General features: G+C 43.9%; 1 protein-coding gene across 1 annotated transcript in view; it reads right to left on the bottom strand.

Moving 5' to 3' along the window:
- Window positions 1-476: 476 nt before the first annotated feature.
- kcnh3 (potassium voltage-gated channel, subfamily H (eag-related), member 3) overlaps window positions 477-15111 on the bottom strand; it is a 30715-nt gene continuing 16080 nt past the window's right edge. Inside the window, exons 6-15 of the mRNA XM_057028210.1 lie at window positions 14597-14754; window positions 12520-12727; window positions 10525-10896; window positions 10153-10352; window positions 9451-9700; window positions 5942-6156; window positions 2096-2370; window positions 1903-2012; window positions 1719-1771; window positions 477-1300 (exon numbers count right to left, since the gene is read on the bottom strand). Of these exons, the coding sequence (XP_056884190.1) occupies window positions 614-1300; window positions 1719-1771; window positions 1903-2012; window positions 2096-2370; window positions 5942-6156; window positions 9451-9700; window positions 10153-10352; window positions 10525-10896; window positions 12520-12727; window positions 14597-14754 (2528 nt within the window). The 3' untranslated portion in view covers window positions 477-613. The remainder of the gene's footprint in view (window positions 1301-1718; window positions 1772-1902; window positions 2013-2095; window positions 2371-5941; window positions 6157-9450; window positions 9701-10152; window positions 10353-10524; window positions 10897-12519; window positions 12728-14596; window positions 14755-15111) is intronic.

Below are 15111 nucleotides of genomic sequence, written 5' to 3'. Positions count from 1 at the left end.
TTATTAGAAGCGGTCAAGATCAGTCTGTTTGTGTTCTTCCTTTTCTGCTGTTACCAGCCTATTGGCAAAAAAGGAACAATACTGTCGCCTACAGGAAGGATGTATTCATAGCGGATTTTTAAAAAATTAAATAATGATAATAAATTAGATAAAGAAATTCTAAAAGTACAGAGGCTAGTTCACGCTCTGTGTTTGTATTCCAAATTTATGTGTCCATGTTCATACAGAACTTATACTACTTAAAATATCAAAACATTTTAAGTAAACTGGGATGTGCTAATGTTTCCAACAGTGTTGCATCAGCTCTTCCTTTTCGACTTTAAGTTTGTCATTAGTATGTGTTTGAAAAAGAAACCCATTCCAATTTCAGCATCTTCTATGGTGAGTTCAGGTGCTTGATAATCAAACAGGTTACCCATGATGCATCTGCACGTGTCTTCACTTTATTCCAAATGTTGACTCATCAAACCACAAAATGAAATTGTAAAACATTTTTTATTGTCAGAACTTCTTACAATTGGTGCTGATAAAGACAGTTTAAAATAATATATTTACATGTGAACTCGCCCTGTTTGTCATGCAGTACATTTTGTGGCATGCTGCTGGTTTTGGTTCATGCCGAGCGCTGACCTTCGTCAATGAAGCTGAGCTGCGCTGGCCTGTGCCCCCACTCTGCCGCCTCTGCTAAGTTCTGAAGGGGTTCTTGGGGTTGTGGTGACATGCTGGAAGGCTGGAGGAGAGGATGGGAATGGGCATGTGCTTGGGATATACACAGGGGCTGTAACTGTAACTGGGAAAGGGACTGGGACAGGGTCGGAGGGTGGTTCTGTGGACTAGCTCTTGATAAGTCCACCAACATGGGTGCAACTGATGAAGGGTGGCTCGCTGAAGAAAGTGAAGGGATGGAGGAGGAGCAGGAATGTGGCACCACAGTGTGCTCATGAGGAGAGCTGTTAAGTGATGATGGGGCTGACCAATGAGAGACCAGAGGAGAATTCTGGGAGGGTGGACCCTTCGGTGGACCAAACTCTGCCTGCAGCACGTTCCTCGTACTGAGTGGAGAGGATGGCTCAGCTACCAGGAAGGAAGGAGGATTCTGATCATCTGAACAGTCCATGGGTGCATGCTGGGTGAGAGGAGGTGGGGCAGGGGAGCAGCTGTGCGAAGACACACTGGGGGGCGGCGTTACCGCACTAGGTATCAGCAGTGTGGAGGCGTTATGGAAGAGGGGTCTGAGGAGACGCGTTACTTCCTGGAGATCCTGACTGACAGCAGTGACCTGGCGGGAGAGGATGCTCATCTGAGGAGAGTGAAACAGAAGATCTGAGTTGCCACTCCTCAAGTCTTAATCGCTGCCTTTCAACAAAATACCTCAGAATCACAGAAATGCCCCTCTTACACTCACTCAGATTTGAACCCCCTTGGCTTGCCTGGAGTTTTCCAAGCTAAAACTATCTCTTTTTTTTTTAATTGAATTATAGTCCATATTCATCAGCTGCCTATTCTTGATTAGGTCTTGGGGGTAATGAAGCTTATCCAAACAGTCTAGAGGCAGGAAAACACCCCCTGGCAGGTTGAGAGGTTGTTCTCATCAATGTGTACATTCCAAAAAAGCATACTGGAGGTGTAGAAATTCAAAAACCTGGATGTGAACACCCCTTCAACATAACTTTCTACCGATAAATGGAGTATAGTGACCTGCTAGGAAAATACCTTACCTCATTTTTTAGCTTAGCAATAGTTTCCATAGTGTCTCCATTGACTTTGACTCCTGCAGGCATATATGTGAATATAAACAGATTCCACATGTGAAATGAGCAAATCTTAACTGTGAGATCACAGCCCAACAGAAAAATGATTAAAAATTTCTTATCAGCGGGGTGCACTGTCCGTGTGGCTAACCTGGAGTCACCGACACAGAGCTGGGCATGAATGTTTGAGTTCCATTAGGAGAAAACTCAAACTTCTGAGAGGAACCACAAGGATTTTCTGCCTCAATCCCATCGACAAACCTAAAGACAGAGGACCAATAGAGTTCCCAATACAACAAGAAAGGTTATGATCTTTGATTTAAAACACACAAAAGGCTCCTCACCGAGGACTGAGGTCCGGCTGCAGGCAGCCGAAGCTCACCACAGGGATCTGCAGGCTTGTGGGCCTGCTGTGATCTCCTGCCGGCCTGAGGGTCCTTGGCGGCAGCAGCGGTGAACGCAACGGGGAGCGCAGGGGGGAGCGAAGGCCTCGGCTCAGTTTGCTCATGGGAGCCACCTTGGGGAGTGGGGAGTTCTCTCCTTCAGACCCTGAACCCTCTTCATCTTCCTTGATGGAAGGAAGCTTTTGGATGATGCTTCCATTTATTTCACAGTCTGTCTGAGGAGGGAAACATAACAGACAATGTTTCCAGGCTTTCTTTGCAGTTTAGCCTCATTTCAACAAGCTGGGACATAGAACAATTGTCTAATTGCCATTACCTCATGTCAACACTGCATTGGTTTATATTTAAATTCATTTATAACCACTTTAAATGCCATTGTGATATATCATATAATGTAAGACTTAGATAAATAAAATATCCATCCTTTGTTATATGATCATACCATGTATGTTTTTTATTTATAAGGATTGTACTAGTGATAATAGCATGATTAAGATCTAATTATATATAGTTAAAGTGTTCTTCATGAATCATATGGACACTATAATATTTAGTTCACTGTTTACGGTTGCAAAACAGCTGTGAATTATGGCATAGACAGTACATACATAGATGGGCAAAATATACTGCAAGTGAAAATGAAATACAGAGTCTAGATATTTGTAATGACTGTAATGACTGTTTAAATTTGTAATTTGCAGTGATGGACGATTCGTATGTCCTACACCTATGTAAAAACTATAGAGTTGATGCATATTTAATGAAAATCAATTATGCATGTCTTCTCAAATGGAGCAAACATTTCATACGTATAAAATAATAATAATTACAACCATAATTTTAATACATGTAAGAATCCTGCTCACACATCATATGGTTCATGAATGTGCCTATTGAATTGGAAAAAATCTCTAACTGCTTTTGGCCACAGAGCGGCGCTGCTGAGGGGCCGGTCGCATTACGGAAAGTTGCCATTCACACAGTTGCAACGAGGCTGACATCCATTCACTTTGGCCGCTGCTCTGCATTCATTCACAAGTAGGCCTGCAAAAACTTTCTATGACCTCAGGAAAATGCATGACAAACACATTTTAAAAACAGAGGTGACACAGTAGAGAGATTACTGTGCCTTTTTCCACAGAATGATCCAAATCTGCACATGGTGGCTCAAATGTGTCTTCAGTGAAAGCCACTAGCTGGAGTTGCTGTTTGAATGATACTAAATATGTTTGATGAAATCAAATTTTCGATTATGAAGAACGCAATGTAAACAAACAACATCCCCTTGTTTTACCCTCCATCAGCACCATCCCTCCCTCTCTCCTCTGCATTTGTTGCCTCCTCCGTCCTATCTTTGGCTCACGTGCCTTGGCTGGTATTTTTAGATCACTGAGGTTTAATTTTAGTCGAGGTTTGCCTAGAGGGAACTGAGCTGAGAAGTCTCTCCCTGCGTGTATGTGTGTGTGTGTGTGTGTGTGTCTCAGCGGCACGTGCCACCCTAGATATGCAGCGTGCCACTGTAAGGACAAGAGCCAATGATCTCTATGTAAAATGTGCACGTGCATGTGCATTGCATGACCAAATATGCCACACGTATGTGTGTACTGTGTGTTGCATGCATGACTTAATGGAAAAACAACACAACACATATGTGTTTGGCTTCATATCTCATTCTGGTCATATATCAATTACTGTGTGAGTAGAATGCAGTGTGTGTGTGTGTGTGTGTGTGTGTGTGTACAGCACGTGAATGCTAATACCAGCTTTCTCTTCCTTCCCACTGCAGTTTTCTTTCATCCTGATCTTTTCTGCTCTTATCTCCATCTGGATGATATTCTATTTTTATCCAACCAGAGATGACCCCACCCCTCCCCCCTTGTCTAATGTGGCTATTTTTAGCACCACGCCACGCTTGGTTGGAGAATGCTTGTGGTGGTGGTGCTGCTGCTGCTGTATGGACGCATATGTGCACGAGGGTGTGTCAGCAGCTCGGGGGAAATGTGGAGTGCACACACTGCTTGCATTTGACTTGAATATTTACAATGTTTCCTTAGTAACAGTTGATACTGGGCTGTCGGTTTTTGATTAACAAACCATGAAGATGACATTTAAAGTTTCCTTTGTAACCCAAAACGTAATTATTTCTTGACCTCACCTAATTTATTTATTCTTTTTAGCTGCATGTATTGCTGCAGTGAAACTAGTCGTAACCTTTACTGTTGTGATCTACCACTCTTTTCTTCCAAGAGTTGGGAGGGGGACTGACCACTGCTCACGACGCAGTATTTGGCAGCTTCTCACATGGGGTGGATACAGACATACTAGTCCATGATTGGCCAGCAGAGAATCCTCAACTGTCTGCAGTCTTTGAAACTTAATGCACTTTCCTCTACTTTTGTCTTATCCTGCGAATTATGACCAAGAATCTTGAACTACATTATTGCTTTTACAAAGGCAGCACTTTATACCCCGGAGGACCTTGCCTGGTGCTATGCTATTCTGCAACACAACAAGCTAAACCGCATCACAACATACCGTTGAACACTAAACTGGACTGTATTGCTAACCAGCCCGGATCCATATCTACATTCAGAAAGCATGAATAACCTCATCTTTGGCTTGTACTCTATTATGACGCTACCAATTAACCCCTTAATCAATATAAAATGGATGACAAGAGATAAGCCCACTAACCTCCTCATGCTTCATTTTGAAGGTCACTGTTGGATTCCTCCACAGCAGTCTTCTATTCATATGATACAAACGATATCACAAGAACAAGATGCTCTACCGGATCATTTGGCTTCATTTTGGTGCTGCATTGTAGCGCAGATGGAGCAGACATTGATGTGTGTGTACTAATTAGTACGTGATATTAAACTGAATAGGATTGATCGTAAACCCTCACACCTCATTATAAGAGCACGCACAGTCCAGGTTATCGACCTTGCCTCAGGTCGCACATGCTGCACTTTCATATCTCCAGAGAACCAGAGAACATACATCACTTTCTTCCTATTGGCAGTTGCCATAGATTTCCGTTTTAATTACACGCTTTCCCTCTATCGCGGTGTGACTCAGTCATTTCCAGTGAATGCTGGTTAGTCAGCTCACATCCATCTGTAATTTTCTGGCATCCGAGCCGTCCCTGTTTAGCTCATGTCTTTATGTGCTGGCTGTAACTCAAGCAGAAGCAGAGTCTTCCTCCTCACTCTGAGTCCAGATGGTTAATCCTATTCAAGTGCACAGCCAGCGCTGTGGCATGTGCAAAAGCTTGGGTGGAGCAGGTCACCGCATAACTGAGAGCACTACGAGCAAAACGCAGTGCTTCTCTTATGGGCTGTATTTCTCGTTTGAGTAATCAGAAATCAATTTTGAGGATCAGACAACAATATTGCTTCATAACTCAGTGCATCTCGCGCTCCCTCCAGCAGTTAGTGCAGACTGCAGCCTTCATATGAACACTTCAATCGATGTTTTTCTAATGCCGCCCATCCATTAGGAGTTCATGAAAGCCGTGGTGAAGAAAATGCTACACTGGAAGTAAATTCCTTGCAAGATCCACAACATCTTGGCAAAGTTGTCTGCCTGTTTAAATATTCAAGAGCAGGTGGTGAGGACACGAGGGGAAAGAAGATGGTCCCATAGGCCCCCCCGCAAGGTCACATGCCCAGGTGAATGGATGGATGGATGGATGGATGGATGGATGGATGGATGGATGGATGGATGGATGGATGGATGGATGGATGGATGGATGGATGGATGGATGGATCAGCCTTGTCATACCTCGGTATTGTGACCATCCCTCAGGTTGTATGTCAGATCGTGCCGGATTTCTGTAATGAACTTCTGGGCGTAGTCTGGGTAGAGACTGAGAACTTCACGAAGGCCTTTGAGGCTAATGTACTGAAGGTCACAGTACGTCAGGGCTTTCACACAAGCGTTGGTCTTTATAACCTCTTCGTGGGTGAGGAAGTCAGAGCCAATCAGGTCCCCCCGACCTGGAAAGCAGAGAAATAGATCAAATTTATCTATAATATACAAGTCAAGTCTAGAGTGCCTTATTGTGCAACATGGCAATTAAATTAAATGAGTGAGAAGCTGAGGTATTAAGTCCAGCGCATGTTTTCCTCCCATGCTCTTCGGTGCAAAACCCCAGGTTAATGATAAAAGATGCTCATGGAGCAGATCCTAATCTTCAGTAACACACAGGTGCTGACAACCATCAAAAGAGACCAAAGGTGAAGACAAAGCTTCTTAAGGAAAATGAGGAGAGTATAAATATTGAAATTGAATAATGTATGGCGGTCTCAAATGTATAACTAGTTATTTTATGCTTGAGATTCAAGGGTGAGGGTGGAGGATGACTATTTTATATTCATGAGAAATAGATGAGCTCATGTAGAGAACAACAGAAGGTTTTCCCTCTCTCTCCATAACTACATCTCACTACAGCTGTAAATCCAAAGTGGCAATGTCAAGACTATTTAAGTGCACGTGTGTGCACGTGTGCATGTATGTGTGTGTGCCTGGTAGTCCATTTAAGCAGAGGCAAGAGGAGGAAAATGTGCTTCCTGGCGTTTCCACAGTCACGTGTGTGCCTACAAATGTAATTGCCTTTAGTCAATTTACTGTACAGTATAACAAATGTTACCATCAGTTTGCTTCCAAGCTTTTACTCCACTTCTGTTAGTGATTCTGTTTTATGCATGGCATGAGTACCCGGGTACGTATACAGCTTTGAAAGACAATAATCAGGGGAGACTAATTCCGAAGGCAGTTTTCTGCTTCCGGCTGTTTAATCGTCTGTGTTCTGTTTGCATTTAAAGATTGGATCCATTCTATTTTTGAAATATCTATCTGGCGTTATCTGCGTAATGCACTCCGGGTAACGTGCCAGACCGATAACTGCGATGAACCACTTGCTCACTGAAGTTTTAGCCTAATTTACTAAAACGGAGAGCGAATTTCAGGATAAGCTCGCCTCTGTTGGAATTTTGCGCGTTAAAACATGACTGCAACTAAACTGCCCCAAGAAATTCTCCGAGCGGTGTGTGAGTGAATGGTGTGCCCTAGCAACCTGCCCGGGTTGTATTCCTGACTCATGTTCAACTAGAACAGATAGAGGATGAGCAAAGAACGGCTTCTATGGAAACAGTCTCTAACAGAGTCTAAATCAGGGTTGGGTGACCCACTCCAACCAGTTTAGTGTGTTTTTGTGTCCTACTAGGTAGACAACTGCGTTTACCCGGCATCCCAGTATCCATCAGGAGTCTTGTAAGTCTAGGTTGCCCACCCCAGCTCTAAATGTACTGGTTATAAACATACACAATGGAGTGGGTACAAAGATGTTAAATGGGCAGATTAAAGAGGGGCAGTAAAGCAGTCGTATAGCTAAAAGGGTCTTTAAGTCCCACAGACTGATGTTTATGCAAGCAAGCTCATCCATCAATAATGGAGTAGTGTTGTGTGTTCCTCGCCATGTGGTGTGTAAAACTGCAGCCGTGTTGCGACATAATGGCTGTTACGCAATAGCCCTTTGCTACTTTTTCACCTACTGGAACTTCACAGGGTCAAGCAAATAATTGCAGATGCCGACCCGTGTTGGGTCAGCTGTGATGATGAGTGGGGAGGTAATGATACGGTATAGTGACCTCAGTCCTGGAAGCCAGGAGCAAGACTTTAAATCAGAGTTGTTATGCAAAGTGTTTGCTAACGACAATAAACTATGCTTATTGATCTCCCGAAGGGCTTCCAGTACCCCAAAATGTTTCATCAATCCTTGATCACACCTCATTTCTCGCCTGATGCGGTGTGAACCGATTGCCCACAGAGACGATTTAATATGTATAACAGCACTTTTAATTATATTTTCCTTCATCAGTACTTTCTGGCCCACTACTAAATGTTAGATGTCTAATTACTTTCAAAGTGCTAAAAGCTATTTCTCACCTTGTGCTCACAGTGATTTAACCAAGCTCCCAAATAAACCACACCTTTTACTGTTTAGCCATTTGCTATGTGCAGTTTTTCAAACTTCTTTAGCCGTCAAACCCCTCAGTGTTGCTTCCCCTCTGTTTTCTGTTTTCTCCATTTAAGATGGAGAATAGACTCCAGAATACTGGAGTCTATACTTGGAACCAGCTCCCTGTCCAGGTACGGGAGGCTGACTCCATCGCTACTTTTAAGATCAGACTTAAAACCTTCCTCTTTGAAAAAGCGTATTGTTACTAATTCAGTAGTTCCAGTTACTATCATAGACAGAAAAAGTATCGTCTAATCTTTAGGTCACATTTTAGCTATGCTGTTATAGGCCAAGGCTGCCGGGGTCCAGAAACATGATCACCTGACAGGCCTCTGTCACCCCACTGGGTCATGGTTTCCTCCCCCCCCCCCCACCTTCTCTATTTATTTACAGGTATCGCCGCCTTTGGAGCTGCATGATGACCTCCGGCCCCGCTGACCCACTGTATAAATAGTGTATTTCTGTATGTGTTTCTGTGCTCTGTGCCCGTCCTCTCCTCTCCTCTCCTCTCCTCCCCTCCCCTCCTCTCCTCTCCTCTCCTCTCCTCTCCTCTCCTCTCCTCTCTCCTCTCCTCTCCTCTCCTCTCCTCTCCTCTCCTCTCTCTCCTCTCCTCTCCTCTCTCTCCTCTCCTCTCTCTACCCAGCCGGCCATCAGCAGGAGGGTCCCGCTCCATGAGCCTGGTCCTGCTCAAGGTTTCTTCCTGTTAAAGGGGAGTTTTTCCTTACCACTGTTGCTTGTCTGGGGTCAGGCCCTGGGATTCTGGAAAGCGCCTTGAAACAATTTTGATTGTAAAAGACGCTATATAAATAAAGATTGATTTGATTTGAATACTGCAGAATGTGCAGAACGCGCTGCCCTTTTAAAAAGATGTCGGCCATTCAAAGTGGCATCAATATACCACCTGTTCACCAAATGCCACACCAACTGTGCAGCCTTGCAACGATCTGATCATCAGTAGCTTACTTGTGTTTGAAGTGGGAATGGAAATACTTATGTATTAGCCAGGTTGCAGGTGCTGCGGGAGGACTGAAGGTCTTCAGCCGCCATCTTGTTTGAACTATCTGTACTATAGATTGTTAGTGCTTGAATGACGTGCTGCTTTGCTGAGTCACTCCACCACCAACAACGTCGCAGGGCTTCTAATGAGACCCACAAAAAGTGCTTTGTGTGTGTAAGTCAACGAAAACCCACCCACATATTTCAACGTCGAGCTCTTTCTACGAAAGGAACACTTTAACTCAATATTATGGACAAATTTTAATCATTTTACCCAGAATGGCAACCACGGTGCTGTCCTTCAATACTTCCATCGAGCCTGAGCATACAAAGTAGATAGCCTGGAGCGCGTCTCCCTGTCGGATAAGGAACTCTCCAGGAGCTGAAAAGGACGTCTTGATTATGAGGGAGAGGGAACGCAGACACCCCCTGCTGGCTGATTCAAAGAGCGGCAGTTCCAGCAGCTCTTTGTTCAGGTGCATGGCGATGTCGGCCCTCAGCTCATCTGGGAAATCCCTCAGTAACTGTGGATTGAATCAGGAAAACCCTTAAAACCAAGTATTTGCTTCCTTCGGGATTTCTTTTTCTTTGTGCACGCTCATCGTAGCGTCGAAATCATCTGCACGAACATTACATTTGCTTCAGTCTCACATCTTAACACGTACGTATGTTAGAGTAAAACAAACATCTCTGTATTTGTGCCTGTCCATCATCACCGAATCTGTTTAACAAAGGATTATCTAGATTTGAAGCCCAGAGTGACTCCATGAGGTCACTAATCCGTGAAATTAAGATAGCGTCAGCAGGGTGACAGTGCAAGACCTAAATCCTCTCAATGACTTTGAGGGCAAGTAAACAGTTTTTACTTCCAGTGTTATGTGTTTGGTTCATTCAGTAGAGTTCATTACACATTCATGGGAGCTAAATGTCCATTGATGACCAGTAGGAAACCATTTCTGCATTGAGCGCCTCTCACCTCGCTTACGTCGATGCCGTTGTTGACCGACCAGGTTGTCTGGAAGCATTCCATCATGCGTTGCTCAAGGGCTTTGGGCAGCCGGTGCACCCGTATGAAGTCCTTCAGGTCCTTGGTCCGGGTGTGATAGAGATAGCGGCGCGAGTACATCCTCTGGATGATGGCCGTCACGTTACCAAACACCACAGCGTGCATTAATGCTACAGAGGAGACAAAAACACCAGGAATTAGTTCTCCACCTCATTCTGAGCAGAGGAAAAGAAGCAAAATTTGAGTTTAGATTTGTCGTTTGTGCAGATGACACAATCCCCAATGCTTCTCTGGGATGGGTCCATTATTAAGGTTGCTTCCTTCCATTTATTTTGTGCCTACCTCCAATCAACATGGTGCAGATTGAGAAGATCTTTTCTGAGTCAGTGTTGGCTGAAACATTCCCGAAGCCCACGCTAGTCAAACTGCTCAGAGCGAAGTACAGCGATGTCACATAGGAGCTCCTGACTGACGGCCCGCCGCTGAGCCTTGGACCATTTGGCAGCCTCGCTCTCGTCCTGGTACTGTTGAACTGGCCCAGACCCAGCAAACCCGCGCCATTCAAGGGTTCCACCCCCGAACTGTTCCACTGGCTGTGGTTGGCCACTCCTGCTGCCATTGTCCCTTGAGATAATTCCGAGACTCCCAGCAGGGAGCTCAGTGGCGACAACAAATATGGCGTTCCCAAGCGTTTGGCCAGTTCGTGAAGCCACCCTGACGAAATGGAAGGAGTCAGTTAATTTCTAATGCAGTACTCTCAATTTATTTATGAGCGATACACTTTAAGCCCAGCGAAGTTAAATTCCATTGCACATTCACACATTCATTTTAAAACTTGAAACTCATTAAAAATCCAACCGCCCTAAGAGGGATAACATCCTTGATAAGTAGATAAGACCAGTTCTGATTCCTTCACCTTTCTTCAGCATTCTCATCCTGATCTGAAGATACAGTCGGACGTGATGTTTATGAATGTTGCGCAGACGATGGGCATGTTTTCCTAAACAGAATGCTGCTTCATGAATCTCCATTGGAAATTAAAAATGGGATACGTTATCGCAGGAATTCTCAAGCTGAGGACAAACCTCTTTTAAAAGCCTCTTTTTCTCCCCTGCACACATGCTAATTAACTCAGAATGGTGGTGTGTGCCTGGCTCATCGGAAGCTATTGGAGGTCCAGTGTTTTCCCCAGTTAACTGCCCTATCATTAATGAATGAATTGCTTTTCCACCTGAGCCATGGCTGCCATGCACACGCACACAAACGCATCTGTGATTCAGCAGCCTTTTCAGCTTGTTGTTCTCCACCATTTCAGCCTCCATCCCTGCTCCCTACAGTCGGCTCCTCTCTCATCACTCGCCACTGATTAAAAGCGCAAGATAACCACCGCTTGCACCTTACAGCATTGTTGCTCGTTGCCAGCGAGCTCAGCAGGAGGTGAGAAATGTCACCATAATTAGAAGCGTTTTCTCGGTGGAAAGACACTCCGAGCGTTTGAGCTCAGCTTTATACTCTGCTCTGCATTTTGAGGACGACTTCTTTCAGTGTCCGTCTTTAGTGAGCAACATTGGTTTTGCATGGTAACGGGCAAAGGCCACATGTGGAAAGTGTGCACGAGCATTTGGCATTCCATTTTTGCTTCTTTGATGTGCTCTTCTGTTGAATCCGCACGCACCTTTTAGTGCCGACTGTCAATTGTCAGGTGATTTATTGGCGGGTGTGTGGATCCTCTTTTTAGTAGTGATTATAACAGCTCCTACTGCAACTTTAGCCAGAATAACCACCTGTGGTGGGAATAAAATAATACATTTCGCTTGTAGCGATAACAATCTGGCACATCTCATAACCACCGCCCGTCCACATCATATTCATCTTCTCTTCATTACAGAAGTTTGAAAGATGCTTAAACTCGCCGAGGGCAAAGTGCTCCAGAACTGGCCGTAGGCTCCAGACTGATCTGATGAAAGCAAAGAAATAACCTGGAAATACTCTGCTCATCACAGATCTTACAGGGCACCGCAAACCCAGTGACTTTGTCCACTAATAGGGACAAAAATGATTTGCAATAAGAACACTGCTATTCCATTGTTGCAGAGTCCCTGAAGGTAACCCAAGGGCACATATTTACAAGTATTCCACACTTTTCTAAAGCATTTGGGCTGTTTGAGCAAACGTCCATGAGGTTTCCACAAGATTTGCCTGTGGAATATGAATTCCAAGCAGTCGTACCGGTGGGGTTGGAACACACTCTGATCAGACAGGGTAGCGTCATTGGTTTAACCCTTGGGCCAATCAGCCAACAAACTTAAAACCTTCCTGCAGCACAGTGGTACACACCTATATCCCAGGAGGTGGAGCTGTTACTTTCGATCTCACTGCGTCCGATGAAGTACCACACACAGGCCATCCAGTGGGCCAAAAGGGCGAACGTGGACATGAGCAAGGTCAGGACCACGGCGCTGTACTGGGAGTAACGATCCAGCTTCTGTAAGAGGCGCAGGAGGCGCAGGAGACGGACCGTCTTCAGCAGGTGAACCCCAAAGTTCTGCAATATAAGTAACCATGGCACACACAGAAACTCTTTAGTTCATTCCTGGCTAATGTTGGCTGTTTCCTGTTAGAGTAATGAGATTGCATGATTTTCAGAAGCCAAATGAGGTACAAGTAGTTTGTTGTTGTTTTTTTAATTGAAATTACGTGTTAATCAGTCATCTTGATGGTGGGTTCTGCTGATCTGAAGCTACTGTGACACACAAAACTCAACACAAACCTCCAGTCGCACATTTAGAGATTATCGCTACCTTTCTCCATCTTCCACCTGGAAGATTCCTGGAGAACTGAGGTAAGAACAAAGCTCATCAACACTGTTCCTTCATGGATTCTTCTGCTCTTTAACACTGGCTGCAGTTCCAGTCCATTTCTAAGCTCAATAGTTCTGCTGATTGAAGGAGAACTGATTTCACCACAGCTAGTTCTGAGGCTGCTGGACACAGGCGGATTTACCTGGACTGTTTAGAGAATGCAGAACACAACCTCTGTAGATCATCTCACAATTATTCTCATGCAACAGTACACTATGTCTCTGCGATGAAGTCGGAAATGGGTGATCATTAAAGCCAACCAAATATAGCCAAAAAAATAAAAAGAAGGGAGCACTTTCTACAATTTCAAGGTATTTTTTTCTGCTAATATTTTGGATTTGATAATGCACTTTAAAATAAATAAATAATATATTTGTTAGTGTCCCCATTTTCTCTTAAAAGGTCTAATAGTGACACATTGCAATAACAAAGTCATGCATTTGAACAATTTGCTGGTTTTTACGTCGAACATTGTGTCTAAAATGGCCACTCTTTATTATGTGATAAATAACCAGATTTAAACCAGATTTTCAAACTTCTGTCAGGAAATTATATTTTTAAAAGCCTGGCTTTCTGCACTCATGATATATCTGGACTAAACTGCACATTTATTTTTCAATTCTGGGCTAATGCTTCTGAGAATGAGCAGAGTGAGAATAAATGAGACCTTTGCAGATATGGCACTTGTGTGTTCTGTGGGAACATTTAAAACAGCCAAAAATGTACTTATTTCACTTTTAAAAGCTGAGATTTACATTTGCTTGCTCCCCAACCTGGCTAACATTTTTTTTGAATGGGGGAAGAAAGTACCATTTATATCAATAAAACTGAAACCCTTGCTATTTGACAATGAAAATCAGAGGGGAGAGAATTAAAAATTTATACTTCTTGTTCATATTAGACTTTAATCATTCTGCAACCATTAGGATTCCTCTGCTGTGAAGCACATTAATCCATTGTATTTGCCGCTGTATTTGTTAAACAGCTAGAAGGCTCTGCACTCAGCATCATCTGGCTAATTGACTTGCTTTTGCCTGTAATTTGTCATCAGCATGCTCATTTATCACCTTAATCACCAGTTACCTAACAACCAGTCTCTATTTTCTTAGCCAGAAGGCTCTACAGTGAGTACTGTGGGCATAAATGGAGAGCCAAAGAAAAGTCTTTGTTTCAATTGTATTGTATGAGGTTTGTGTTCAATGGAGCAGGAGAGTGCTGCTGATGAAAGCATGACAGATAACCTCTGTCTACACATCGCACAAATACAGAAATGGTGTTAGCTAAACTGTGAAGTGATAATTTATACAGGTATCTGCCAAAATGGGGTCTGTGTGGGCACCCTAAAATGGAATAGTCCACCAAAGAGCAGTGCTATTGTCCTACAGCCAAAGCCCTAATAATTTGACAGGTGTGATGTTCCATTCCCAACCAAAATGAATCTGAACATGCATTAGCATGAGAGGGAGCACCCACAGTGACACAGGTCCAGCAGATTTAACCACCCAATGAAGGGTTATACTGTATATGTGTGAACGTGTGTCCTGAATGCCTACCACGCTGATGTTGAAGGCATAGAGGAGGTCAAAGGGCAGAGCAGCGATCAGATCCACGAAGAGCCAGGATGTGGCGTAGTGGATGCAGATGGAGCGGGGATCATACACCACCTGACCGGAGGTGCTCACATAGGTGGTTCGGAAGTTCAGCACGATATCTGTCACACATCACACAACTGCATCACACACCAATACGACAAGAAGACATTGGCGGTGGAGGTTTGGCTATACCATGTAAGTAGAGCCATCAAGCTTAGCTAACTTGCTAACTCTGTTTTATTCATGCTGTATTTTCATTTTCATTTTCATTGGCACACATTAGTACATATCCACTAGATCTGGGACTGAACTTATTGAAAATGTCCAAAAGTCACTGCTTTTTGCTGTCGAATGGAATTTAACATTGATTTAAATGATGTTGATTAATAGAACCAACAACCATCGCAACACGTGAGCATCCACTTCCCAGCCTGAAGCATGACCGCCATTATATAATCGCATATGCTGACAAAACG

Source organism: Takifugu flavidus, chromosome 3 (assembly GCF_003711565.1).
Source record: "Takifugu flavidus isolate HTHZ2018 chromosome 3, ASM371156v2, whole genome shotgun sequence".
Classification (NCBI taxonomy): domain Eukaryota; kingdom Metazoa; phylum Chordata; class Actinopteri; order Tetraodontiformes; family Tetraodontidae; genus Takifugu; species Takifugu flavidus.
The sequence above is the reverse complement of the archived record's forward strand: the minus strand, read 5'-3'. Positions and strand labels throughout refer to the sequence as shown.